Below are 27,990 nucleotides of genomic sequence, written 5' to 3'. Positions count from 1 at the left end.
CCCTCCTGGCATGTCTAACAAAAGAGATGGTAACTTTAACTCGCAAACACAAATCAATACACAGTATGGCAAATGCATTAAAGAAACAGGGATTGCACATTGCTTACAGAACAAAAAACACATACCGGTCACGTTTAGAAACAACAACAACAACAGACAAACCAGATAAATAAAAAGGAGCAGGCATATGCCAGTTAGAATGCCAAGAATGTGAATCTGCGTATATGGGGATGGCAGGCAGGAATTTCAAAACTAGGTATAAAAACCATATAAGAAGCTGGAAGTATGAAAATAGCCATTCTACCTTTGCTGAACACCTGATAAAACATGGTTGTTAACCATGTAACATGAAATTGACATGAAAATTATTAGAGTGAACAACCACAACAAAAAACTCCTGACATTACAAGAAAACTTTCACATACAAAGAGCCCTTGCAGTGAAAAAGAAAGTAATTAATGACTAAATCAATATAAATTACTCACCCTGTAAGCCATTACAACAATAACAAACAGAAATCTGAAAAATAACCCAAGCAAATAATTAATCAACCTCTCTCTCTCTGAGAGAGAGAGAGAGAGAGAGAGAGAGAGAATTGGCAACACTATACACTGTAGACACACACTTGTTGATCATAAAATGAAAAAAAATGAAAAATGCAAGTGATGTGTTGTAATAAATGTGGATGAAGAAATGCCAGAAATTGGCCAGCTGGAGCATGGGAACCAAATGAACACATCTTTGGGACCACACATATGGACTAAGACTGTAAGTATCAATGATAATTTAGCCTCATTAAATTTGTGCTACAAAATTTGTTTCTAATCTGAAAAATATTACAAAACGTAACATGGTAACATATTGTAATTACTACATAATGCATGTATTATATGTATTAAAAAAAACCTTGTATTACAGGCCACTGAAGATATTTCATGAATAAAAGCAGCAAAAAGCATATAGCAAAAAAACAAACTGATTTTCGTTTAGTTGCACAGATGGGCGTTATCTCTGTGAATGATGATTGTTATTATTTGTATGAATCTAATCTAACATACCACTTACGAAGGGTCATAGCAATATTTGATAAAGAATTGAGATGTAAATTTATCACTTTTTTATTGAAATTCTCCATACAGGCTTCCTGGTACTTGAACAGTAGTTTTTAGTGGTGTGTAACTGTGTGAAATTTTATATTCATTAAGTGTCAAATTCTAAAAGCCCACAGAATGGAGTCTAACAAGAATGATTTCAGCAGAACTTTTATTGTTTCGAACTTCAGTCTGTATCTTTCACCTGATCACAAAGCATTAATTACTGAATATACGGAATATATATTATCACTAAACTTTGTCCCCCCCCCCCCCCCCTTGCCCTCCCCAACACCACCAGCACCACCCCCATTCACAGCCAAGTTCTGACCCTAGAATTTACAAAACAGTAGAATTTTTGAACACTAATCCAGTTGATGGTTTCATTTATGGTGAGTCATTCCTTTGTCTGAAAAGATTCCAGAAAAGGTCCCAGAAATGATTCACATAATTTACAAATACATACAATACAAGTATTATAAAAAGTCTCAATGATATCATAGAACTGACCCACTGTCAGTATCTGTTCACTCTCTAACTCGTTTTATAGCAGCTATAAAAATCTTTTCATTTGCTGGTTACACATGTGTTGAGTAACAATTTATTTTGTCTGCAACTTCAGTTATAGGGATACTGTCTTTTTCAATGCACAGAATACTTCTTGATAAAGTAAGCTGTCTTGAAAAGGGCTGAAGGCTGATGGAAAGGAGCGGATATAATTATTTGGGTTTGCTAAGACTTAAAACTCACAGAATGGTTTTTAGGTTTCAACACATGCAGTAACAGATTTTACTGTTTAGTGGCTATATATCCATGAATAAACGGTCTGTGCTCATTTGGACAGCACCGTGCACAATATGAGTAGTACTAAAAAAATGCCATTAAATTTCAGTTAAACTGTAAATCAACTAAATACTTAGGGATTACAATCACAAACAACAAAAACTGGAACAGTGGCAAAGAAAATGTTGCTGGGATGAGTAACCAAAGACAGCATTTTATTTGCAGAACACTTAGAAGATGGGACAGAGAAAGTAACGAGACTGCCTACAGTTGCTTGTCTGTCCTCTTCTGAAGTATTTCTTTGGGGTGTGGGATCCTTATCAAATATGATTGACAGAGGGTTGCTTGTTTTGCGTTATAATGAAATTGGGGGGAAGACCATCATGGATGTAACAAGCACGTGGAATGTCGATCATTAAAACAAAGACTTTTTCATAGCAGCAAGATATTTTCATGAAATTTCAGTAATCAACTTTCTCCTCCAAATGCCAACACATTGGGAGAAATTAACAGTGGAATAAAGTAAGATAAATCGGAACACACATGGAAAGATTTAGATGGTCATTTTTCCCATGTCCTATTTGGGAGTGGAATGGTAGAGAGATAGTTTGTATGGGATTCTGTGCACATTCTGCTAAAAATTTATGTGTGAATTGTAGAGTCAGATGCAGATGTAGATGTGTAGATGTAGAAAACCTGCAGCTGTTCAATTATTTGCACTCTTGTCTTAAAGCTTATAATAAAGATTGTTTTTAGCTTTCCTTTTATTCCTTTGATGATTGGTATTTGTGTTATTTGCTGAAATTGTTACAAAGTTTTTCTCAACATCAGACTTTCTCAATATCTCTAAGACATATAAAATCAAATACTTTACAGTTTCAACACTGATGTTCACCAACTCCAACATTCTTTCTATGATGGTGTCATGTGGATTGTAAAACCTAATCACTATTAAGTTTCCTTAGTTGGAAGAATCTATGTCCCTGAAATAAACTGTGCTTCTTTCAGTTCGTTTATTATTTGCTCCTAGCAAACAGCAAGGCTGTGTTCATGATAACTAATTTGGTTTTTGTCTATGAGCATGAGAATTTCCTGTTGAAAACAGATTTAATTATGCCAGTGGTGCAGTACTTGCCCTTAAAACTCTGGTTGCACATAACTGTATGGTATGCAAATATAGCTTCTTGCCCTGAAAATTATTTCTCCATGTCTGAAACTGCTTTCACCAACAGGTAGTTACTGATTTTTACTCTCAAATAGTTATTCTGAAATCCAGCTTCATGTTTATTGAACTTCACATGAGCTGCTGGGTTGGTGTGTACTGTGTACTGTGTCCTCAGTGAAAAACTTTGTAGCATGAACTGTGCACTGGGCATTCTCATTGCGTCCTTTAATAAACAGAAATTCTTATGCTATTAAACTAGTATTGTTTTTCGTTATGTGAATTTATTTGCAAAAGATTAGCATACAGCCGCATTTAAATACCAATTACGTTACTACTCTGTGAACTGACTTGCAATATGTCATTGATATTTTTGTTCAAAGTGACTCTTGGAACATGTAACTACTGTTTAGTTTGCATGTGTGTTTCCCAGTGATAAACAGTGGCAATATTAAGATACAGTTTAGCAAAGTCACTGCTGTATGCACAATAAACTTGCATACAACACACCAAAGATAGAGCACAAAGTTATCTGCAAGACTGCAGTATCATTCCATTTGTGAAAAAATCATTATAATATGTTGAACTGGGAACTGATATGGTTTTGTTTTCTTAGTATGAGTGAAATGTAATGCCAACAAACTAAAAATTCACTCAAGAAAGGCTTGGTTTTAGGACAGTTCTTCAGTTTAGAAATTTTACAAGAATCTCACTACACAAGACAAAAATCAGTGACATTTTGTTGTCCCCAAAGAGAGATTGAGTTGGAGGTGCAGTCGCTATTAAATGCTGGAACGGTCGTTGCTGCCTCGGAATGGGATTTGCCAGATAGTGGGTCATGTTGTACCAGTACCACGGCGAGCGCTGAGTCGGAAGAGTTCTGGTGGTGACAACATTCTTTATTCTGTAAGTTGTCCATACAGAGGCAATGCCACCTGAGCATAACACATGGCCTAGCGTTCGGCTCTTGGCAGCACAAGTGTGCCAAGCTGGTGTGCTACCTTGGTGGAATAGCAGTGGCTGATGCAGCCTTGCAAACTCCTGGCTGTTGTCATGAATCTGGCAGGCAACAGCATATGCTGGGTGGTTGGGAGGCCACTGTCTGTAGTCAGACAGAAGCATAGGTGTGCAGGTGCCAAACCTGCAACCCTTTGTAAATGCCCAGAGTACCAGATGAAGATGCCCTGCAGTAGATCTTCTCTCGGTGGCACTGCGTGAGATGCAGAGTGGTCAGGTCAAGTAGCAGCGCATAGACTGACAGCTGGCTGATGGCACTGCTAGATGTAGTAGAAGCTGCTCGGCCCCCATGGGACTGCCAGCTGGCACATTAGTACCAGTATGTTTTATTTTATACTATGAATGAAATGTACAGCTAGCAAACCCATTGGTCTCTCAAAAAAGACAGTACAGTAATTTGTTTATAAATTTTTATAAAATGAAGTCTCCCTTCGTAGAAGACATTGTGGATATTTTGCTATCCTCAAAGAGGGAATAGAATGGGATGGAGTATTCAGAATAGAATATTTATCATTTCACATAGGATCATATCATTGAAACATTGTTGACTCAGTGAATACTGTTGTGTGCCTATATACGTATATACACTGCAAGATGTGGCAGACCAAAAAAGTGGAGCAGCCAGAAGTGGAAGATGAAATCAAACTTCACATGCCCCCCCCCCCCCCCCCCCCCACACACACACACACAGAGAGAGAGAGAGAGAGAGAGAGAGAGAGAGAGAGAGAAATGGTTAGGGGGGAGGGGGGGGGGGGGTGATATATATCACAATGCAAAAATCTAAATAGGTTTTACATGTCTTTGTCTTTTTTAAAATTTTCCATGCTGCAACCTTTATTTTTTAAGTATTTTTAATGGTTTGTCTTCGTAGTTTATAAATATGGTTGTGTATATAAGAACAACACACAAATCTGTTAAAAGAGGATGCACACGTATACAGAGATGAATGTAAAAATTTGCAGTGTCTGCTACTTGTCTTCCTTTTGTATAAAATCTTTTGAACTGTAACATCATTTGCTTTTCAAGTACTTTTCTTCCCTAAATTTTAGACTTTTTTGTCCTTGAACTTGGTCCATATTTTATTGCTAAGCTTCGAAGTCATGTAATATGGAGCACTTTCAAGCATGATAAACCTGTGACAAGGCAACCTGTAGTCTGACCTATACCTTATTTTTTAAGCATGTGTAAAATAAATTGCTTCAAAAACTCGTGGGGAGTTTTAATCTCAAAGATGGATATTTTATATATGAATGTACAAGGAATTGTCATTAAGTCAAGGCTTTTAATAATGGTTCGCTTGGTTGTCTATTGTTTGTTTCCATCATAGCTCTGATGATTTTTTTCTGTGCCTTGAACATTCCATACAGCTTTACTTTTTCAACACACCAAAAAATTATGCTGCATCCAACAACTGATATAAAACTTGAATGGTGAAAATTTTCTTAATAGCTAAATCAGTTAAATTACTTAGGGCTATTATTGCATAAACAAAACTGTTTAAATGCTTCACTAAGCAATCTACTTGAGCAGTCCATAAAAAGATTATGTTTATAGTAACTCCAAGAAACTTACGAGTCTGCAGTGATCAGTTCTTTGCCCTCATATTTTAACTACTAGATATATTCAGCAGTTGGTTCTTGAAATGTACATCCCAAAATATTGTTAAAAATAAAAATTGGTCTGGAAAAATTAAAATGAATGAGCATGCTACCCATGTGGTAAGGGCTCAGGAGAAGGTGTGGTGTAATTATGGACCAGGATAATACATAGATTGAGTGCACAGCAGAGCACCATTGTGGATGAGGTGGGAAAGATTGTGGGTTGGATGTTCCTCACTTTCAGGCTTGACCATGGGTTATCAACATCCTGAAAATGATTTGGATAAGTTGCTACAGTCCAGGGGGTCATATTTTGTTGCTGGTTCATGGATGTTGTTGCTTCATAAAGCCGCTTGTGTGGATATGACACAGGAGATCTGTTTGTGGACTAGGTTTAGAGAGTGGTGTCTGTGTGCTAATGTCTTAGTAATACCTTCAGCATCCTGTGCAGCAGATTGCTCAAAACTGCAGGTGTGTAATCCACAGCTGGCCAGACTTAATGGGAAATACTTTTAGTTTGGAAAAGAAGATTGCTTATCAAAATGGAGGTATTGTTGAGTGTCAGTGGACTCCATATGGACAGGGTTTTTCGTGGAGGTTTCAAAGAGGTGGACGTCATGTCTGGTGACATGGCATGCTGGACCGAAGATGATCAGGAGAAGTGGGTGGGAGAGAAGGTGTTAGGACTCTGGAAGAACGAGGATAAATTGTATTGGCTGTGGCTACATATCATGAAGATATCATATCATCAATGAATGAAACCATATAAGGGGCTTAAAATCTAAGGTGGATCAGGAGGGTTCCCCTGGATGGCCCATGAACACAATGGCATTTGAGGGTGTTGTATGGGTGGTCAAGGTGATGCCTCAGATTTGTTTGTATATGTTAATCGTGAAGAAGTGCTTCTTAAGGATCGTGATGTAATTAGTCTGGTCTCTAAGGAATCATGTGGTGGATTTAGTAGGAGAGTGGGACAGGTAGAATTCAAGAACAGAAAGGCCATGGGCATGGGGGATATTGTTGCATAAGAGATTGATGTCAGCTATTAAGAATAAGGATCTGGGATCCAGGTGGTAATGGGGTGGAGATGGTTGAGAGGCAATGAAGGGAGTGGTTTTGTGTCCTTGATGTTTGGAAGTTCTTTCAGAGAGAGTACAGTATCTGAAGTGAAGGAGGTCTTACATTACCAGTAGTACCTTGGCCTGGAGCAATTCCCTGTTTATGGAGCTCCCTGTGTGTTGTTTAATTAGTGTGCAGTCTCTCTGGTATCTTCTGTATGACTGCTGGCCTAGGTTTACTGCTTCATAATGGCAACTCGATCTCTCCCTATCTTTTCATCTTTGTTGAACTGTAGGGTTATGATTATGAAGGAATTATCAGAAACAATCTGAACTGATATCATGGTATTTATCTGCCTTAATGCTGTACCTGATATTCCAAACCCAGTGCAACATTATGAGTGCCAAATATTTACCTATGCTTTGTTGACATTCAAGAACATTTAACACAGGACAATTTTTTTTATTCATAATTCTACCACAGCTGTTGTGACATGATTTCTTGATAAAGTCTAATTAATGAATTGATACCATATAATTAAATGTAACAAATTTTCTAGGCAATGAAACTTCTTTTATTCCTCTTGCTGTTGAATTTTGTAACGAAAACCTTAGGATAAGTACAACAAAAACGTTCACAGATGGTGGCAGATTCATTAATTTTATATGAAGCAACATCTATTAAGAAGGCTGGAGACTCCTCCAAACTTCCGTCTTTAAAGAGAACTATGGATGTCGTGGACTAATTACACTCTCTCAGCAGGCAGATTAAAAACAACAAAATGCCCTCATGTACATCCTTCATGTGTTCCTCATATTATGAGGATGGTGCCATGGAAGTATTCAAAATTTCCACAATGCATTCTCACTGCTAAAGCCGTGCTCTGTAAAAAGTAGGTATCTAAGATATGCAGGAAGTACTTTACTCCAGCTTAATGTGCACTTGTCTTGACATACCTCATGTCCAGGGAAAAAGCTTCACCAATATAGTGTCTCTTGCACTGCTGTGTAACATATCTAACATCTTGAGGACACACATTGTGTTAAGAACATATATCCTACAAACATGAATGCTGAGAGTCTGCTGCTTCATGATTATTTGCTTTGGCATGAACTTGAGAGTAAATATTATCTTTCAGTTGATGAAGCAAACATGTCTATACTTTTGGCATACCCATGAAGTGACAAGCATGTAGTATGTCAGTACAGGATTTGGCAGAATTAATAGTGTGATATATAAAAAGAGCATAACTACCAAACAAATTGGCAAATTTATTGCAACACATACTGAAAATGAAGAAAAAGTATACCATTACACATCATGTGTGCTCTTTACTTAGTTTGAAATGTAACACTGTAGAGATCATCATCATTGCATTCTGTGCACTCCTCCAGCCAGCGAACAGAAGTTTACATCATCTGCTGGGATTTCTCCTGCAGCTAAAGAGGAATACCTTGGTTTCATTGCACCCAGTACCTGTAATTCTGTTTACTTGCACCACTGTCTAGATGAAAATGGGTCTTATGTGACATCAGTATGTTGTTTCGCATCAGCAGGTTGCCTGCTAAAAGTTCGAGGAAGCACAAGTCAAAGGTTTGTCAACCAACTTTATTGTGTTTGTTCAGTTTCTGTACGACTTGTAATTTGTGTGGGTGGAAGTACGGGTTATTATGAATGATGTGCCACAGGAAGCAACCTGACAATGTTAGGGCCAAGGCATGTCTGCAGTGCCAAACTGTGATGGGAGACTAGTTACTTTTTATTCCTTGATGGCAAATGCTCAATTATCTGAACTCCACAGGGTTGTAATTACGTATTGCAGTCTTTCCTCAATGCAGGGACAATGATGTTGCCATAATGTGTGACTCAAATCCTCCTATTCATTCTGCCAGACTACATATAAGGTTTATTTGAAAATTAAGGGCCATTTGCTTATATTTAAATGTTGGCAGCTCAGAACAAAAGTTGCATAGATGCAATATCATCTATTGACTGTTTAGAAACTCACAAAGCCATTTTTGTTTCAATAGGTTTACAGCTGTCAGTGGAAGCAAACAATAATGCCTTCAAAAATCTTCACTCCCTCCTATTGCAAACTACATTCTGTGATCCAATTTTTGTCTGCAAAAGGATTTACAGCTCTTCAGATTCACCAGCATGCCTAGTTTATGGACCTAAAGTAATGTGTGAATGAGACAGTGGTGTTGACACTTCAAAAATGGCTGTACAGAAGTCCATGGTGAAGAGTGGTGTGGGAGGTCAGATATCCAGACTAATTAAATTGTGCAACATGTGGATGAAAAACAGTGCTCTAATTGACTGTTGATGATTGGTGCTCTGGCTGATGAGTTTCGTAATATTGGGCACACATTTATTTACATGATTATCATGGAAATGCTTGAATAACACTAACTGTGTGCATGGTGGGTACTAGAAATATTTATGGACCAATACAAAGAGAAAGAATGTTAAGAGAATGTGCATTTTTGTATCAGTATTGGTAAGGTGGATACGATTTGTCTTCCCACATTGTTGCAGGAAAAGAGAAATGGACATCCTGTACCAATACAAAATCAAAATGGCCAATGTAGTGGTGCCATTCATCTTTACCCAAACCAAACAAGCACAAACAGACACATTACCCAAGTTGAAAAACGATGGGTACCATTTTGTGGGAGTAGAAGGGCATTCTTTAGTTGATTTAATGAAACAAGTATTTCACATGTACTGTCTAATGTGAAACGCTCACCACACTGACAAATTAAACACAAAATTGACAGCATGGGAAACTTTCGTGTGCAATAGTATACCTCAATGATAATGTACCTCCATGCATTGCTTCATGTACTAACAAGGAACCACTTTAGTGTGAGGTTGCAAGTTCAATCCTTAGTAAATCTAATTTGAAAGTGTAGCATTAGCAATTATGACAGTTAAAATATTAGCTGCTTATGGCTTACAATATGGGCACCAGGAGGGTGAAAGGAAGTGAATGTCTGGGATGTGCAGAGATCAACCTTTTATGGGATATATGTATTACACTTCACAAAATGGATATAGTCAACATTCAAGAAATGTTCAAAACAAACCATTATCTTGCATCATGAACACCAAATGAAAAATGGCATGCCACAGTGATCACAAAGTTTGTACCATCAAAATCAGAGATGAACTCCTTGGTAGTTACAAACGATGCTGGATGTCCAGCTAGGTGTCCACTCTACAATCATATTTGTGTAGTGAGGTGATGAGAAATGATGGAATGTGATGAAATGCAACATAGTGTGGAACAGTCTGTCATGGAGCTTATAGTGAAACTGGCTATCCTTCAGCTGCAGACAGTGTGTTAATATGTTTTATAGGCACAGAAGAAACGAACATCCAGAGGCTGAATTTTTCGAATGATTCCAGGTGGTATGAATTGCAGTGTCACACACTTTTCAGGTGGGTTAGTTTGCTCTAAAGAACCTCGATTTTTATATGCAGACCAGCGATTGATCAAAAGCAAGTTATTTTGACCAGCTATTGGCCAAAAGCAGTACTCGTACCATAGTTGTAGTTCTCTCATGCTCATTTTTCCAGTCTTGCTTTCTTTGATGTAAATATTCCCTACTGCCCTTGCAATATCATGCACACAAGAAACAAATGTAGGGGGCAGAACACCTTTAACTTCTCACAGCACAATACATAACTTTCCAGCCAATTTATCATCCAGATTAACAACAGATATAATTGTATACAAATGCATTAAGCCACTGATTTTAGTTGAACTTGATACAACTCTCTTGGTATTTCTAATTTTCAGGGTTCCTTTCACATACGTTTCCTCTTTAAATCTTGATTGGTTGGCACTGAAAACAAATTCCTTACTGAACAATGGGATAAATTTGTGTAACTCATCTACAAATTTCTGATGAAATGTCAACTTCAGCAACTGTTGTAAATATAGTGCAATGTTTGCTTTGTTTATCATTGTCACTGCCGTTCTTTATATAAACACCCCAAGCACTGTAGCAAGTTACTCGTTGACTAAGAAGTTCAACTATACTCTGTAGTCTCATGCTTTGCTCACCATTAGATACCTCCACTCCCACTCCCTGTTACCATTAGCAGTGTATACTATGGTTGCATGGCAGACACTATATGGGCCATCGAATGCTGTAAACATCATTGGTCTTCTGCGACCTCGCACTCAAGGGATTCCTTGTAAGAGTAACATTAACTCTTTCCATTGGAAACTTTTTGACCACCACTTAATTTCCCTGACCCCACACCCAGAAACTACTGCATTTTCTTTTACTTGAAAAAAGGCTTGGTAGACATAAATTTGAAGGTGATGAGGAAATGAAAATTATTTCAATTCCCAGGTGGAGAACTTCTATGCAGAGGAGGTAAAGAAGCTATGTAACATTAAAAAAAGTGCTTACACATGTATTGTGATTATGTGGAAACATTAAATAGGTTTGTAGCAAATTAAAACTGCCAATAAAAGCATTTTATAATGGATATATTTTCTTTCAATCTCTCTCACTTGTAGAATATGGCTTGCATGTGAATGTACGTGGTTCACCATTTGCCCCTTGTTACTCATTATGGAATGAATCTTTCATATACTGGTCTTTTTTTTTCATCAGTCTTCTTACTGGCTTGATGCGCCCCGCCATGAATTCTCTCCTATGCTAATCTCTTCATCTCAGAGTAGCACTTGCAATCTACTTCCTCTATTATTTGCTGGATGTATTCCAATCTCTGTCTTCCTCTACAGTTTCTGCCTTCTACAGCTCCCTCTAGCACCATGGAAGGCTTTCCCTCATGTCATAACAGATGTCCTATCATCCTGTCCCCTCTTCTTATCAGTGTTTTCCACGTATTCCTTTCCTCTCCGATTTTGCACAAAACCTCCTCATTCCTTACCTTATCAGTCCACCTAATTTTCGACATTTGTCTGTAGCACCACATCTCAAATGCTTCAATTCTCTTCTGTTCCAGTTTTCCCAGAGTCCATGTTTCACTACCATATAATGCTGTACTCAAGACGTACATTCTCAGAAATTTCTTCCTCAAATTAAGGCCAATATTTGGTATTAGTAGACTTCTCTTGGCTAGGAATGCCCTTTTTGTCATTTGCTAGTCTGCTTTTGATGTCCTCCTTGCTCCATCCATCACTCGTTATTTTAATGCATAGGTAGCAGAATTCCTTAACTTCATCTACTTCATGACCATTGATCCTGATATTAAGTTTCTCACTGTTCTCATTTCTACTACTTCTCATTACCTTCATCTTTCTTCAATTTACTCTCAATCCACAGTCTGTACTCATTAGACTGTTCATTCCATTCAGCAGATCACGTAATTCTTCTTCACTTTCTTTCAGGATAGCAATGTCATCAGCAAATCATATCATTGATATCTTTTCACCTTGAATTTTTTAATTCCACTCCTAAACCTTTCTTTCATTTTCATCATTGCTTCCTTGATGTACAGATTGAACAGTAGGGACAAAAGACTACATCCTTGTCCGACACCCTTTTTAATATGAGCATTTCGTTCTTGGTTGTCCACTCTTAGTATTCCCTCTTGGCTGTTGTATATATTGTATATAACCTATCTCTCCCTGTAGCTTACCCCTATTTTTCTCAGAATTTTGAACATCTTGCACCATTTTACATTGTCATACGCTTTTTCCAGGTCAACAAATCCTATGAACATGTCTTGATTTTTCTTTAGTCTTGCATCCATTATTAACCACAATGTCTGAATTGCCTCTCTCATGCATTTACCTTCCCTAAAGCCAAATTGATCATCATCTAGTGCATCCTCAATTTTCTTTTCCATTCTTCTGTGTATTATTCTTGTCAACAACTTGGATGCATGAGCTGTTAAGCTGATTGTGCGATAATTCTCACACTTGTCAGCTCTTATCTTCGGAATTGTGTGGATGATGTTTCTCCGGATGTCAGATGGTTATGTCACCAGACTCATACATTCCACACATCAACGTGAATAATTGTTTTATTGCCACTTCCTCCAATGATTTTAGAAATTCTGATGGAATGTTTTCTATCCTTTCTGTCTTATTTGATCTAAGTCCTCCAAAGCTGTTTTCAATTCTGATTCTAATACCGGGTCCCATATTTCTTCTAAATTGACTCCTGTTTCTTCTTCTATCACATCAGTCAAATCTTTCCCTCTCATAGAGGCTTTCAATGTATTCTTTCCACCTATCTGTTCTCTCATCTACATTTAGCAGTGGAATTCCGACTGCACTCTTAATGTTATTGCCCTTGCATTTAATGTCACTGAAGATTGTTTTGACTTTCCTGTATGCTGAGTAAGTCCTACCAACAATCATTTCTTTTTCAGTTTCTTCACATATTTCATGCAGCCATTTTGTCTTAGCTTCCCTGCACTTCCTATTTATTGCATTCCTCATCGACTTGTATTTCTGTATTCCTGAGTCTCCCAGAACATTTTTGTACTTCCTCCAATTGAAGTATTTCTTCTGTTACCCATGGATTATTTGCAGCTACCTTCTTTGTACCTATGTTTTCCTTCCCAACTTCTATTATCACCATTTTTAGGGATGTCCATTCCTCTTCAGCTGTACTGCCTACTGAGCTATTCCTTATTGCTGTATCTGTAGCCTTAGAGAATGTCAAGGGTATCTCGTCAGTCCTTAGTACTTCCTTATCCCACTTCTTTGCGTATTGATTCTTCCTGACTAATGTCTTGAACTTCAGCCTAGTCTTCATCACTATTAAGTTATGGTCTGAGTCTGTATCTGCTCCTCGGTATGCCTTACGATCCATTATCTGATTTCGGAATCTCTGTCTGACCATGATGTAATCTAACTGAAATCTTCCCGTGACACCTGGCCTTTTGCAAGTATACCTCCTCCTCTTGTGATTCCTGAACAAAGTATTTGCTGTTACTATTTGAAATTTATTACAGAACTCAGTTAATCTTTCTCCTCTCTCATTCCTTGCCCCAAGCCCCATATTCTCCTGTAACTTTTTCTTCTACTCCTTCCCCTACAACTGCATTCCAGTCCCCCATCTCCCTTTACATACTGTATTACCCTTTCAGTATCCTCATACATTTTCTCTATCTCTTCATCTTCAGCTTGTGACATCGGCGTGTGTACTTGGATTGTTGTTGCTGTTGTTGGTTTGCTGTTGATTCTGATAAGAATAACCCTATCATTAAACTGTTCACAGTAACACACTCTATGCCCTACCTTCCTATTCATAATGAATCCTGCTGCTGTTATACTATTTTCTGCTGCTGTTGATATTACCCTATACTCATCTGACCAGAAATCCTCGTCTTCTTTCCACTTCACTTTACTGACCCCTACTATATCTAGATTGAGCCTTTGCATTTCCCTTTTCAGATTTTCTAGTTTCCCTACCACATTCAAGCTTCTGATGTTCCACACCCCGACTTGCAGAATGTTATTATTTCATTGATTATTCAATCTTTTTCTCATGGTAACCTTCCCCTTGGCAGTCCCCTCCCAGAGATCCGAATGGGGGACTATTCCAGAATCTTATGCTAAAGGAGAGATCATTACGACACTTCTTCAATTAGAGGCCACATGTCCTGTGGATACACATTATGTGTCTTTGATGCAGTGGTTTCCATTGCCTTCTGCATCCTCATGCCATTGATCTTTGTTAATTCTTCCGTCTTCAGGGGCAAGACAGTGCCCTGAACCTCTGTCCGCTCCTCCGCCCTCTATGACAAGGCCATTGGCAGAATGAGGATGATTTCTTATGCTGGAAGACTTCAGCTGCCAATGCTGATTATTAATAAAATTTAAGCAGTGGCGGGATTCAAACCTGGGACCAAAGACGTTTTGATTATGAATCAAAGACACTACCCCAATACCACAGTTACAACATCGTTCTTAATAAACTGGTCTTAATAAACTTAATTAAGCAGCTTCAGTGATATTCCTCTGTGACAAGTCATACCAAAATTTCAATGAGGCCTAAAGACTTGACAGTGTGCTCATTGTGTTGATAAAGACAAAAGTCTGCATGTGTAGTAATATACTCTATTAGAGTGAACCATATCACAGAACGATCTAATATGGGGATATTATTTGAATGATGATGAAGTTCAGTCTTAAGCAAAGCAAGTAGCAGGCTTTTCTTCATTATTAGGATGCAGGGAAACTGGAGTTCCTCTATGAAAATACACTCTGTGACACACAGCAGCATTTTGCAAAGTGCACATATGGATACAAAATTGCTGCAGATTTCAGTGAATATCATTCTGCTACAGTAACCAGTGTACTTAGACCCCTGATATGTGTCAAATTGCTGAATAAAGGATCATGGATACATGATGCACATACACTAACAGAGGATAAGGATACATTGCTACTCACTGTAAAGATGACACAGTGAGTTGCAGACAGGGACAACAAAAAGACTGTTACTCAATTTGCTTTCAGCCAAAGCCTTCTTCAGAAAAGGAAAACCACACACACACACACGCACATGTTGTTTATTCACACAAGCAAGGAGCACACCTGACCTGTATCTTCAGCAGCTCGTCTTGGAATGCATGCTGGTGATGTGCACTTGAGGTGTGCTTGCTTTTGTGAAGGAATATGTGTGTGTGTGTGTGTGTGTGTGTGTGTGTGTGTGTGTGTGTGTGTGTGTGTGTGTTTCTTTCCAGAAGAAGGCTGTGTCCAAAAGCTGAATGCGTAACAGTCTTTTTTGTTGTGCCTGTCTGTAACTCAATGTGTTATCTTTATGGTGAGTAGCAATCTATAATTTTCCTTATATTACTGATATTCTGGCCTGTAGAGACTAGTAATTCTAGGATATTTACCATTTTGTTCTTTTACTTTTGTGCAAAAAACCAAATTTTTCTGAATCCATTGACTGATAATTGAAGGAAAATTGTGACTTTGAGTGATCATAAGAAAGCTCTCCTGGTGACTTGTCCATTATCTATGTGTAATGACATGCTGTAAGATTTCTGGGATTAATAAAAATAAAATGAAATGACTTGGATAATAATGAGTGAAGTGGTTTTATTCTCAGCTGCATGAATCACATTAGAACCTTCTTCACAAAACTGCTGATGTATTCCTACCAAAATGTTAAGGTGAATTTTTGTCATAGTTTTTTTAAAAGAGTAAACTGCCATTTGACTGTGTATTATTATACACTCCTGGAAATTGAAATAAGAACACCGTGAATTCATTGTCCCAGGAAGGGGAAACTTTATTGACACATTCCTGGGGTCAGATACATCACATGATCACACTGACAGAACCACAGGCACATAGACACAGGCAACAGAGCATGCACAATGTCGGCACTAGTACAGTGTATATCCACCTTTCGCAGCAATGCAGACTGCTATTCTCCCATGGAGACGATCGTAGAGATGCTGGATGTAGTCCTGTGGAACGGCTTGCCATGCCATTTCCACCTGGCACCTCAGTTGGACCAGCGTTCGTGCTGGACGTGCAGACCGCGTGAGACGACGCTTCATCCAGTCCCAAACATGCTCAATGGGGGACAGATCCGGAGATCTTGCTGGCCAGGGTAGTTGACTTACACCTTCTAGAGCACGTTGGGTGACACGGGATACATGCGGACGTGCATTGTCCTGTTGGAACAGCAAGTTCCCTTGCCAGTCTAGGAATGGTAGAATGATGGGATCGATGACGGTTTGGATGTACCGTGCACTATTCAGTGTCCCCTCGACGATCACCAGTGGTGTACGGCCAGTGTAGGAGATCGCTCCCCACACCATGATGCCAGGTGTTGGCCCTGTGTGCCTCGGTCGTATGCAGTCCTGATTGTGGTGCTCACCTGCACGGCGCCAAACACGCATACGACCATCATTGGCACCAAGGCAGAAGCGACTCTCATCGCTGAAGACGACACGTCTCCATTCGTCCCTCCATTCACGCCTGTCGCGACACCACTGGAGGCGGGCTGCACGATGTTGGGGCGTGAGCGGAAGACGGCCTAACGGTGTGTGGGACCATAGCCCAGCTTCATGGAGATGGTTGCGAATGGTCCTCGCCGATACCCCAGGAGCAACAGTGTCCCTAATTTGCTGGGAAGTGGCGGTGCGGTCCCCTACGGCACTGCGTAGGATCCTACGGTCTTGGCATGCATCCGTGAGTCGCTGCGGTCCGGTCCCTGGTCGACGGGCACGTGCACCTTCCGCCGACCACTGGCGACAACATCGATGTACTGTGGAGACCTCACGCCCCACGTGTTGAGCAATTCGGCGGTACGTCCACCCGGCCTCCCGCATGCCCACTATACGCCCTCGCTCAAAGTCCGTCAACTGCACATACGGTTCACGTCCACGCTGTCGCGGCATGCTACCAGTGTTAAAGACTGCGATGGAGCTCCGTATGCCACGGCAAACTGGCTGACACTGACGGCGGCGGTGCACAAATGCTGCGCAGCTAGCGCCATTCGACGGCCAACACCGCGGTTCCTGGTGTGTCCGCTGTGCCGTGCGTGTGATCATTGCTTGTACAGCCCTCTCGCAGTGTCCGGAGCAAGTATGGTGGGTCTGACACACCGGTGTCAATGTGTTCTTTTTTCCATTTCCAGGAGTGTATTTACCTTCTTACTATCTAGATTTTGGCTTTTTTTGAAAAAATATGACATCAGACATCAGGATTATGTTACACTGAGAATATTTCAAGTTGGTGGCCAATGTAAAAGAATTTTATAGATCTTCTTAGAAAATGTGAATATTTCTGGTAAAAAGAAAGTTTTTGCAAATTATAAGGACAGTCTGAAACTAAATGAACATATATGCAGTCTACAGTTTATAATGTGTGCACAAAATATGGATACTAATAAACTTCAAGCCACAAAATATGAACAGCTGATGAAGCAAAATGTGCTGAACATTCCACCAGAAACATCGCCATTTTCTGGTAAGTGCTCAAGTGCGATATACAAGGATGGAACTATAAAAATGTTGCAGGACTAAAACAGTGTCATGTTGCTCAAAATAAGAAATTCAGAAACATAGTTAAGTGACTATGAACAAGCTCTAGTGGAAAATCAGAGTTATGATTTGTGTGAAAACACTGAATTGTTAGGCCTGAAATAACTTCGCAAATAAGTTGGAACACACAATAAATTTGATGTGCTAATAATTTACGTAATTCATGTGATTATCCTGAACTGAACCATTCACCGAGTATAGGGCAACAAATAATCAATGAGACCAAGTTCTTATCATAAGTGATAGTCAAGGCAGAAGCTGTGAGGACAAGCTAGGTAATCATTTCATTATGCAAAGTATTGTCAAACCCATTGCACCAATTGAGGAAGTTTTTAAAAAGATGTACAAAGTACTGATAACTTCTTGGTAAAAAAATGTCAATAGTTGTTGGTGGCTCAAATTACACAGAAAAATCTCTGAAAGTGTTTCACAAAAACATGGCAGAGCCTCTGGAATTCATACTGAAACTAATACACAAAATAACATAATAATTCATCCAGCACCTCTTAGATATGATGTCCAAGACATGAAAGGAAACATCAAATCTGTGAATCACATCGTGATAGAAAAAAATTAGTACTGCCACAGATCTGTGAATGTAGAGACTGACTGTGAATTTTGAACTTGAACAACCAGAAATAAATGAATATATAGTTAATGGTCAAATTTAAACAGATATGGAAAGACTGACATAGGTTTGCCTCTTTTGTATGTATGGCATAAATAAAACAAAACCCTAGCACAGTAATAAACCAAACACAAATGGACAAACAGGTAAAAACTTTCCTGAAGAGAAATAACAGGTAAAAATGACTACCATGAAGTGAAAATCCCAAACAAGAACAAATGGACAATTGTGGACCAGTATGTGAACGGAAACAAGCAAACAGGAAGAAACAGTAACACAAGTGTTGCGTCTGAATTTCAAACTACAAATGTAGTAACAAGGCAGTCATTAATGGATATATGAGTAATAAAGTGCAAGTTGGAAATGGTTCAACAGAAGAAAGGCAGAATCTCACATCCAGGGAATCAACAAGCCAAAAGTCAACAAGAAGAATGCCACACCCGGAAAAAAAAAATAAGGATTTTTTTTCGTATTAGAGACACTCCTGCAAAAAGTGAAGTAAGTGATCAAGCAAGAAATAATACACACATCAAAAAAAGTTTTACTTCAGCCTGGTTCCCAGAACTCCTGAAGACAGACATTGACTGTGGATATTGTATCACACACACAGTCCCTTCGAATTTTCAGAGATGTCACTAAACCCACCCAAAGATGTAAACAACTGTGCATGAGCAGTGCCTATTAGACAGAGTGGGTCCAACAGCCGATCAGTTACAGTCATTCCACCAGGAAGGAGGTGCACGGTTCGCGTTGTCTGCAAAAAGTTTCAAATGGCTCTTAGCACTATGGGACTTAACTGCTGTGGTCATCAGTCCCCTAGAACTTAGAACTACTTAAACCTAACTAACCTAAGGACATCACACACATCCATGCCCGAGGCAGGATTCGAACCTGCAACCGTAGTGGTCACGTGGTTCCAGACTGTAGTGCCTAGAACCGTTCGGCCACTCCGGCCAGCCGTTGTCTGCAGTTCAACCATGCCCAGACGGTCAATACCATGGTTCAATCGTGTCCATACTGTTACTTTGTGCCAGGATGGGCTCTCAACAAAGGAAGTGTCCTGGCATCTCGGAGTGAACCAAAGCGATGTTGTTCGGACATGGAGGAGATACAGAGAGACAGGAACCATCGAGGACATGCCTTGCTCAGGCTGCCCAAGGGCTACTACTGTAGTGGATGACCGTTACCTATGGATTATGGCTCAGAGGAACCCTGACAGCAATGCCACCATGTTGAATAATCCTTTTCATGCAGCCACAGGACGTCGTGTTACAACTCAAACTGTGCGTAATAAGCTGCATGATGCGCAACTTCACTCCCAACGTCCATGGCAAGGTCCACCTTTGCAACCACGGTACCATGCAGTGCGGTACAGATGGGCCCAACAACATGCCGAATGGACCGCTCAGGATTGGCATCACGTTCTCTTCATCGATGAGTGTCGCTTATGCCTTCAACCAGACAATCATCAGAGACGTGTTTGGAGGCAACCTGGTCAGGCTGAACACCTTAAATACATTGTGCAGCGAGTGGAGCAAAGTAGAGGTTCCCTGATGTTTTGGGGTGGCATTATGTGGGGCTGACATACACTGCTGATGGTCATGGTTGCCGCTGTAACAGCTGTACGATATGTGAATGGCATCCTCTGACCGACAGCACAACCATATCAGCAGCATACTGGTGAGGCTTTCGTCTTCATGGATTCTGCGTGGTCAATCTGGACCAACAGTGCCTTGATGAACTTGTGGATAATATACCACGACGAATACATGCATGCATCAATTCAAGAGGACATGCTGCGGGGTATTAGAGGTACTGGTGTGTACAGCAATCTGGACCACTATTTCTGAAGGTCTCGCTGTATGGTGGTACAACATGCAGTGTGTGATTTTCATGAGCAGTAAAAAGGGTGGAAATGATACTTATGTTGACCTCTATTCCAATTTTCTGTACAGATTCCAGAACTCTCGAAACCGAGGTGATGCAAAACTTTTTTTGATGTGTGTCTGTTGTCTGTACCTAACTTCAAGTTACTCCTTCTTCTTCTTCTTCTTCTTCTTCTTCTTCTTCTTCTTCTTCTTCTTATCCATTCCAGGTGTTGACAACCATCTTGGCAGTGCTTCTCCTGTCACTTGCAGCTGTAAATAGCTCTGTAGATATTTTAGATGTCCACATTCTGATGTTCTTAAGCCAGGATATTCTTCTCTGGCCAACATTTCTCTTCCCTCGTATTTTTACTTGGAAGATGTCTGGAGGAGATGGTATGTGTTGTTGTTCCGCATGATGTGTCTTGCTTTCACGGTGGCCAGTACTTCTTTCTCTTTCTTCATTCTTCGTAGAAGTTTGACATTTTTGACATGTGCTGTCCATGCTCCATCAGAACATTCAATTCCTGTTCAATAAACTTAATGAAATAGACATAATCTTAAGTGACCTGATTGATATTGCTGGCTTATGCTTTACCGAGCTTTTGCTTAGTCAAGACACATGAAAGCTGTCATACAACCATCAGTTCAAACTAGCAAGCATGTTTTGTAGGCAACTATATAGGTATGGGTATACCATAGCTGTATATACGTTAGAGAAAACATGGAATTCAGAAGTGTAACTAACTATAATAATGTGGCCAATGAAAAAGATAAAGAACTCTGTATAGTTGATGTACCATGGCAAAATACAGTTATTGTTTGCATAGATGGGTCATCGTATGGAAACAACAAAGTGTTTTATGGTCACATGGAGACATTTCTGGAAGACAATTAATTCTCTCATGAAAAATATAATCATATGTGATAACTTCATACTGATTTCTTGAAGTCCAATAAATTCCACGATTTCCTACAGCTTTTTGATAAAAGCCCTATTATAACTGAACCAACTTGGAAAAAAGAAATGGCAGCATACGTCACTGACCAGAGTTTGATAAATACACAAAAATCTCTGTGTAGCACGTAAGTGGTAAACACAAGTTTTAGTGGTCACTATGCTCAAATTTTTTTTTAAATAGTTTCTCCCAAGGAAAAAAAATCACATTTCATCTGTTCAAAAAACAAACATGCAGGGATAGAGATATTATGTCAAAATCAGTAGAGATTATATGAATATTAGAAAGCAAAATAAGAGACCTGATGTCATTACCTACTTCAGAAAGTACTAATGAATACCAACACACATTATTTCAGAAATAAAAAATAGACAGACTAGTATGTAATTCCAGGAATAAAACTAAAGCAATTTGGGAAAACATAAAAAGAAAAATAGGCACAAGGTAGGTTAATCATGGTGCAGTTAACAAACATATCTCAGCAGTTGGTAAATACATATCATAAAAAGCAGCTCGGCAATAATAGCATACAGCCAGATCAAAGCATTCATACATAGATATTATTCATGTATCCATCAGTACCTGAGGAACTATACTAAATTACCTAATAAATATTCAATGGGTGCTGAAGAGATACTAGATGCTATCATCAAAAATACCAAACTTTTATTTCAAAACCACTAGTAGACAATGTAAACTCATCATTTGAGAATGATGTATCCCTAAATAGACTAAAAACTGCAAAAGTAAAACCTGTGCATAAGACTGTGTCAAATGTGAAATTATTACCTATAGGCCAATACTAGTTATGCTGCGATTCAGCAAAATTATAGAAAAAAATGTTTCTTGTAAAATTTTCAATCTTCTTAAGTAAAGAAATGCTGTAAATGACTCACGACATGGGTTCAGAGCTGGAAAGTTAACACAGTTGGCATGCTTTCCCTCTTTAAATGAAAAACTAAGTGCAGTGGATGATAAAAACAGATATCTTGTGTATTTCTTGATCTTAGTAAAGCCTTCAATGTCAGTGGTCCTGATATTCTCTCATTTCAGTGAAGTAATTTTGGAGTTAGATGCCATTCTGTAAGGTGGATCCAGTCGTACCTTCGCAATCAGTAGATTACAGAAATAAAGTACAAAGACAATAGGACAAGAAGAATCTCTAGTTGCTACGCTAATGAGCAGGACATCAAGTATGGATTTCTACAATGGTCAGTTCTGGAGCCTGCCTTGCTTTGCTTTGTGCAAATGATTTGGCTGAAAAAAGTTACAGAACAACAGTACTCTTTGCAGATGAGACTAATATTCTAATTAGATCACTCAGTGAAGATGACCTTCAGAAAACTGCAACTTCAGTTGTGCGAAACTGAGCACCATGGTTCAGAACCAAAAGATTCATCATAAAGTTTGAAAAAATTGTCAGTTAATTTCCAGGCCATACAAAACCTCCAACTTGCAAACACTGTTTTCCACTCTGAGTGAAAACTGTATTAAATATGAGTGATACAAAATTCTTAGACAAATGTATTCAGGAGGATTTGAAGAGGGCATTGCACCTTAACAATCCAAACAAAAAGCTGAATACCCTTCTGTTTGCTGATAGAATTTTCTCTCGTAATAAATGCTGCCCATCATTGGTAACACGGTATAATGGCAACACGGTTGCAACTGGTGCAAATTGGGGAATTCTACAAATTTATATATATAAAAAAGAAAAAATAAACAAATTTAAAATACAGGAAAAGATTATCAGAGTGATAAAGCAAGCTAAATGCAGTGGTTCCTGCAGACCACTTACATGACATACTAATATCTACAGAAGGGATTACTTTAAAAGAAGACATCTTAAAACATATCTAAGATTTTCACTCATATGAAACTAGGCAGAAGATTACTTAAAATGGCACTGACATTAAATACATTTAAAGCAAAGTTCAAACAGTTCATGCTTGGCCATTGCTTCTACTCTGTCTCTGAATTTCTGGAGCATTATAATATTTAAAAAGATTTACCAAGTATTGTTGATTGTATCGTTAAGTATAATGTCACTTTGTATTATTATTTGTGATAATTTTATGGAAAGGAAAGATTGCTACACACCAATAGAGAAGATAAAGAGTCACAACAGCCACAGCAAAAATACTACTATACATCTGAGGTTTCAGCCCAAAGGCTTTCTTCTAAAGTAGAAAACACACACACACATTCACATAAGCACAACTCGCACACACATGACCACTCTCTCTGGCCACTGAGGCCAGCCTCAGTCTGGGAGCCTGACTATTAATCCAGCCTTAGTGGCCAGGGACAGTGGTCATGTGTGTGTGAATAGTGCTTATGTGAAAGTGTGTATGTTTTCTACTTTAGAAGAAGGCCTTTTGGCTGAAAGCTCACTTCTGAAAGTAAACACCCGCAACAATTGCCGGAATGGTCCAGGCTGTTGGAGGAAGCATTATGGTCTGAGGAATGTTTTCATGGCATTTCCTGGTGGTCTTATCATTCTGGAAGGTGCACCATATCAACAGAAGTATGCATCCATCCTTGGGGACCATATCTAAGCTTTTGACATGAGGTCACAGTAATGTGACTGGACAGTGTATACGTGAAAATCTGTTCACCCTTGCATCAGATAACTGAGTCCTATTGAGAAAGCCTCATATCTGTACACAATCTAATGAACAGGTACACAATCAAGACGTTCATACAAATTACTGTAGGATACTCCCTCTCCCTATCTCTCTCTCTCTTTGAGTTTTTATTTAAATGACTAGTTTGTGTACACATTTTGTAGTGCTGAAATACTAAAATTGTAGCTCATATCATAAGTGTTCACAGAAGACTCAATAAATTTTTTACAAACAGTAATTCTCAATTTCGAATAATCATCTGAGTGACTCCAAGGGACGTAATAACAGAAGCCAATGAATAGTAACATTTTTTCACAGACTTTTAATACAGATTGCAAGAATACAGTGTAGTAGTTGCTGTACAGCATGAGTCAAACATGATAGAACCTATCATTACTGGAAGCTATTTAAAAAGTTGCTCAGTTTTCAGTGTGGCGTCACAGCTCTTTCACCATATTGCTCTGCTGCTTACAGTCACTACAATGATAGGATACATGTACCATAATATTTGAAAATTATCAGGGACATAGTAATTTTGAATGAAGTGTAATTACCTCACCATAAACTGAAAATGGCTTACAAATGCAGTAAAGAAAAGCTGGTATCTGGTTTTCAAAATATTTCATTTCAGTTTACTTCCCTCCCCTTCTTTGATGCAGCCACCACTCCCCTCTTTGACACTGCCCCTCCCCCTCTTTGTAATAGCCCTGCACCCATTTTGATACAGCTTCCCCTGTGCCTCCTCTTTGACATGGTCAATCTTGCCCTAACATGCCCCACCCTGTCTTTGATGGAGCCCCTGCTGCCCTTTCTTTACAGAATCACCTCACCACCACTTTAACAGAACCCCGACACCCTCTCTATGAAGGAGTCTCCGGTGCCCCCTATTTGCAAGAGCACCACCATATTTTTACAGAATCCCTCTGATCTCTGTTTGATGAAAACCCTCATCCATCCATTTGCCACAGAAACCCAGCCCCCCTTTGCCACAGCCCACAATTACTCTTTGAAACCCCACCCTCCCAAGTCCCTCTTCCCTCTTGACTCTCCCCTTTCCTCATCTTTGACTCAGTTCCCCTTTCCTTTGACTCTGACCATCCCCCCATCTCTTAGATGACGTCACTGATTTTTGATGTTGCTAACCCTCTATAACCACACCACCCCACCCCACTCCTGCCAACACTTTCCTCCTTTGTGGACACCCTCCCCTCACACTGTCAACGACCTCCCCCTGTCAACGACCTCCCCTGCCCTTTGTTGATGCTCCCCCCCCCCCCTCCCTGTGTGTGTGTGTGTGTGTGTGTGTGTGAGAGAGAGAGAGAGAGAGAGAGAGAGAGAGAGAGAGAGAGAGAGAGAGAGAGAGAGAGAAATGTATGCTCAGAGCTTGAACTGAGAAAATATTTTTGTTTCTTATGTCTTTGTTGTTAATTTATACATATTTTATGAGTACACCATGCATTTTATTTTGGTTTACAGATAGTGTGTGCTTAGTGTGCTATATTTCAAATGGCCATATTACTGCCTGCAGCCTACCCAGTTTAAGGCCACTTATTGATATTGAATTTCTACCTTTGCCTGATCTGAGGTAAGTGTACCCGTTTAAAATGTACCTTAGTGAAAGTCTTTTTAACAAAATATTGACTAATTATTGTACTATAGATGTGCGGCACAGTTACATCAACCAATTCTTGCCATGTACATATATCCTCACTTATTAAAATAAAGTGCAATATATTAAATCTTAAAGTTTTTTTTACTTTTTTTTATTGTTTGTTACTGTACATATGTATAATATGTACAATTATGCCTCCAGGAAGTATTACTAAAAAATTAATATATTTCACATCCACAAGAATGTTTGCATGTATGTGTCACTGCATCTGCACACTGAAGGAGCTTTCATATTATATAAAATATGTTTCAGGTACCACACACTGTTTTAACCAGTCCAGAATTTTAAATGTCTTGATATTGTCTTGTGCATCACATTTTGCAGAGTAAAGATTCCATCATTTGAAGCACAAAAGTACACATCACATGATTATCCAAAATATGGAATAAATATGCATATAGTACACATGTTTCTTTCCAACACAGTAGTAGTTGAATGCATCATGAATTTCCACAAGGTCCAATACCAGTATTCTTCCTTTACCCTAAAATAGCATGACACTATCCTCAAGACACCCTTAGTCGACTTCTTGGGTTTTTGACATCAGTAGGTAATAAGACAAGCATACACATTAAACAAGATATAATAAAAAATTGAATGTCTGCCTTAGTAGCAGTCAAAAGTTAAATGTTCCCATATTATCCACAATAAAGGACCCCTATGGATCTGTTTTTAGAGGTGTGTGTGTGTGTGTGTGTGTGTGTGTAAAAGAGAGAAATCAATTTTAATTTAAGAACCAAGGTTTTGTCATAATAAGAAGTTTAGTATAATAATGTTACACAAATTTGTACTCAGTTTATGCTTGTGAAACTTTAAATCTGTGATGCAGAGTCATTTTTATTTTATTTTATTTTATTTTATTTCATTTCATTGTTAACTGTACTCTGATTGTGTCTGGAATATACTCCTAATTTTTGGTGCTCCTAATTTTTTGTGTCAGATAATGTGAAAAATCCATTACTGTTGTTGAGTTCGCCGGCCGAAGTGGCCGTGCGGCTCTAAGCGCTGCAGTCTGGAACCGCGAGACCGCTACGGTCGCAGGTTCGAATCCTGCCTCAGGCACGGATGTGTGTGATGTCTTTAGGTTAGTTAGGTTTAACTAGTTCTAAGTTCTAGGGGACTGATGACCTCAGAAGTTGAGTCCCATAGTGCTCAGAGCCATTTGAACCATTTTGTTGTTGAGTTCAATGAGTACTTTTCAAATAGTTACTTGTATTCAAAGAAATTTAGAGCAAGCAGAAAATACCGTAGTTTTCAGATGATATGTTACAATACTTGGTCAGGTCTTCATGCTGACCAATTTCATATTTATAAATTCATCATCATCATCCTCCTCCTCCTCCTCTGTCCCCTTCCTTTCCCTCCTCTGTCCCACTCCCCCCTCCCCTACTCCTTCTCACCACCCCCTCCCCTACTCCCTCTCACCACCCCCTCCCCCACCACCTCCTTCCGTACCTCACCACCAGCCTCTCAAAACCCAATGTAATTAGGTTTATTAAAGAATGTGATACTGAAGAGTGATGAGAGATACAATTCCACCATTTCTGAAGAAAATAATAATCATTATTTGAAATTGAAACTGACCGCTCTTAAAAAATGGGACAAAACAACACCCAGTATACCAGAAGAGACTGACATTTTCTGTATCATATATATTTGCCAATCCACAATAGAATATTTACTCATTTTGTGAGGAACATATTGGTTACACAAAGAACCAAAGCCTTTCAAAAATGAGAAAACGTGAAAAAATGTGCCATTGTGATAGAACTACACAAATGTCTTATTTATGCAAATGCATTGTAACTTGTCACTATATAATTGTTACTGGCATTAAAAATTTCCAAGTACATGTTTTTTGCTGATGATAAGAAGTATTCCCCTTCAGTACACAATTGTTACTTTTGTTTGCTATTATTTTATGGAGAATGAAAGCTTTTCTCCTACTTTTTTATCTCCAGTCACCTATAGTTATTGTTTGTAACTCATTGTGACTGATTTCAAAACATAAAAGACATCTTCAGACACATAGTGTGGGAGATAGATTCATTATACATTCACAAATGTGCTAGAGCTTAATACACGTTTGAGAGTATATTTCATAATTTCCACACTATGAGCTTAATGGTGAAGCTTTGTGTGATTAAAAACTGATAACAAATAGTAAAAAAAAAGTCTTGTGGGATTCTCTATAGTAAGATATTCAGTAGCTGTGATTCTGATGTTTTGCAGCAATTTGGAAGCAACAAGATTGTGTGTGCTGTGGCATTATGTATTGTATATAGCATAGAGCTCTACTGCCAAAAGTCTGATTGAGGCAATTATTTCCCTGGATTTCCTGCATAAGAGCAGTGTAATAGGAAATATGTAATCTCCAAATAAATCAAAAATACTCGGTTCATCCTAATAGATATATGTAAATTTCTTAAGATGTGAGGTGCAATGAATGTTCTGTAACATTTGAAAAAAGAAGTGTATGAGAACCAAATGTAAGACCTGAATAGCTAGCTTATGCACAGGCC

General features: G+C 38.9%; 1 protein-coding gene across 4 annotated transcripts in view; it reads left to right on the top strand.

Moving 5' to 3' along the window:
- Positions 1-27,990, top strand: part of LOC126470469 (syntaxin-binding protein 5) — a 1,027,167-nt gene that overhangs the window by 903,043 nt on the left and 96,134 nt on the right. For all 4 annotated transcript variants that reach the window (XR_007586213.1, XM_050098331.1, XM_050098330.1 and 1 more), the window contains exon 19: positions 25,273-25,381. Coding sequence is in view for 3 of the 4 variants with exons in the window: in XM_050098331.1 (XP_049954288.1) it covers positions 25,273-25,381 (109 nt within the window). In the remaining variant the exon portion in view is untranslated. The remainder of the gene's footprint in view (positions 1-25,272; positions 25,382-27,990) is intronic.

The sequence above is a fragment of the Schistocerca serialis genome, chromosome 3, assembly GCF_023864345.2.
Source record: "Schistocerca serialis cubense isolate TAMUIC-IGC-003099 chromosome 3, iqSchSeri2.2, whole genome shotgun sequence".
NCBI lineage: Eukaryota > Metazoa > Arthropoda > Insecta > Orthoptera > Acrididae > Schistocerca > Schistocerca serialis.
The sequence above is the reverse complement of the archived record's forward strand: the minus strand, read 5'-3'. Positions and strand labels throughout refer to the sequence as shown.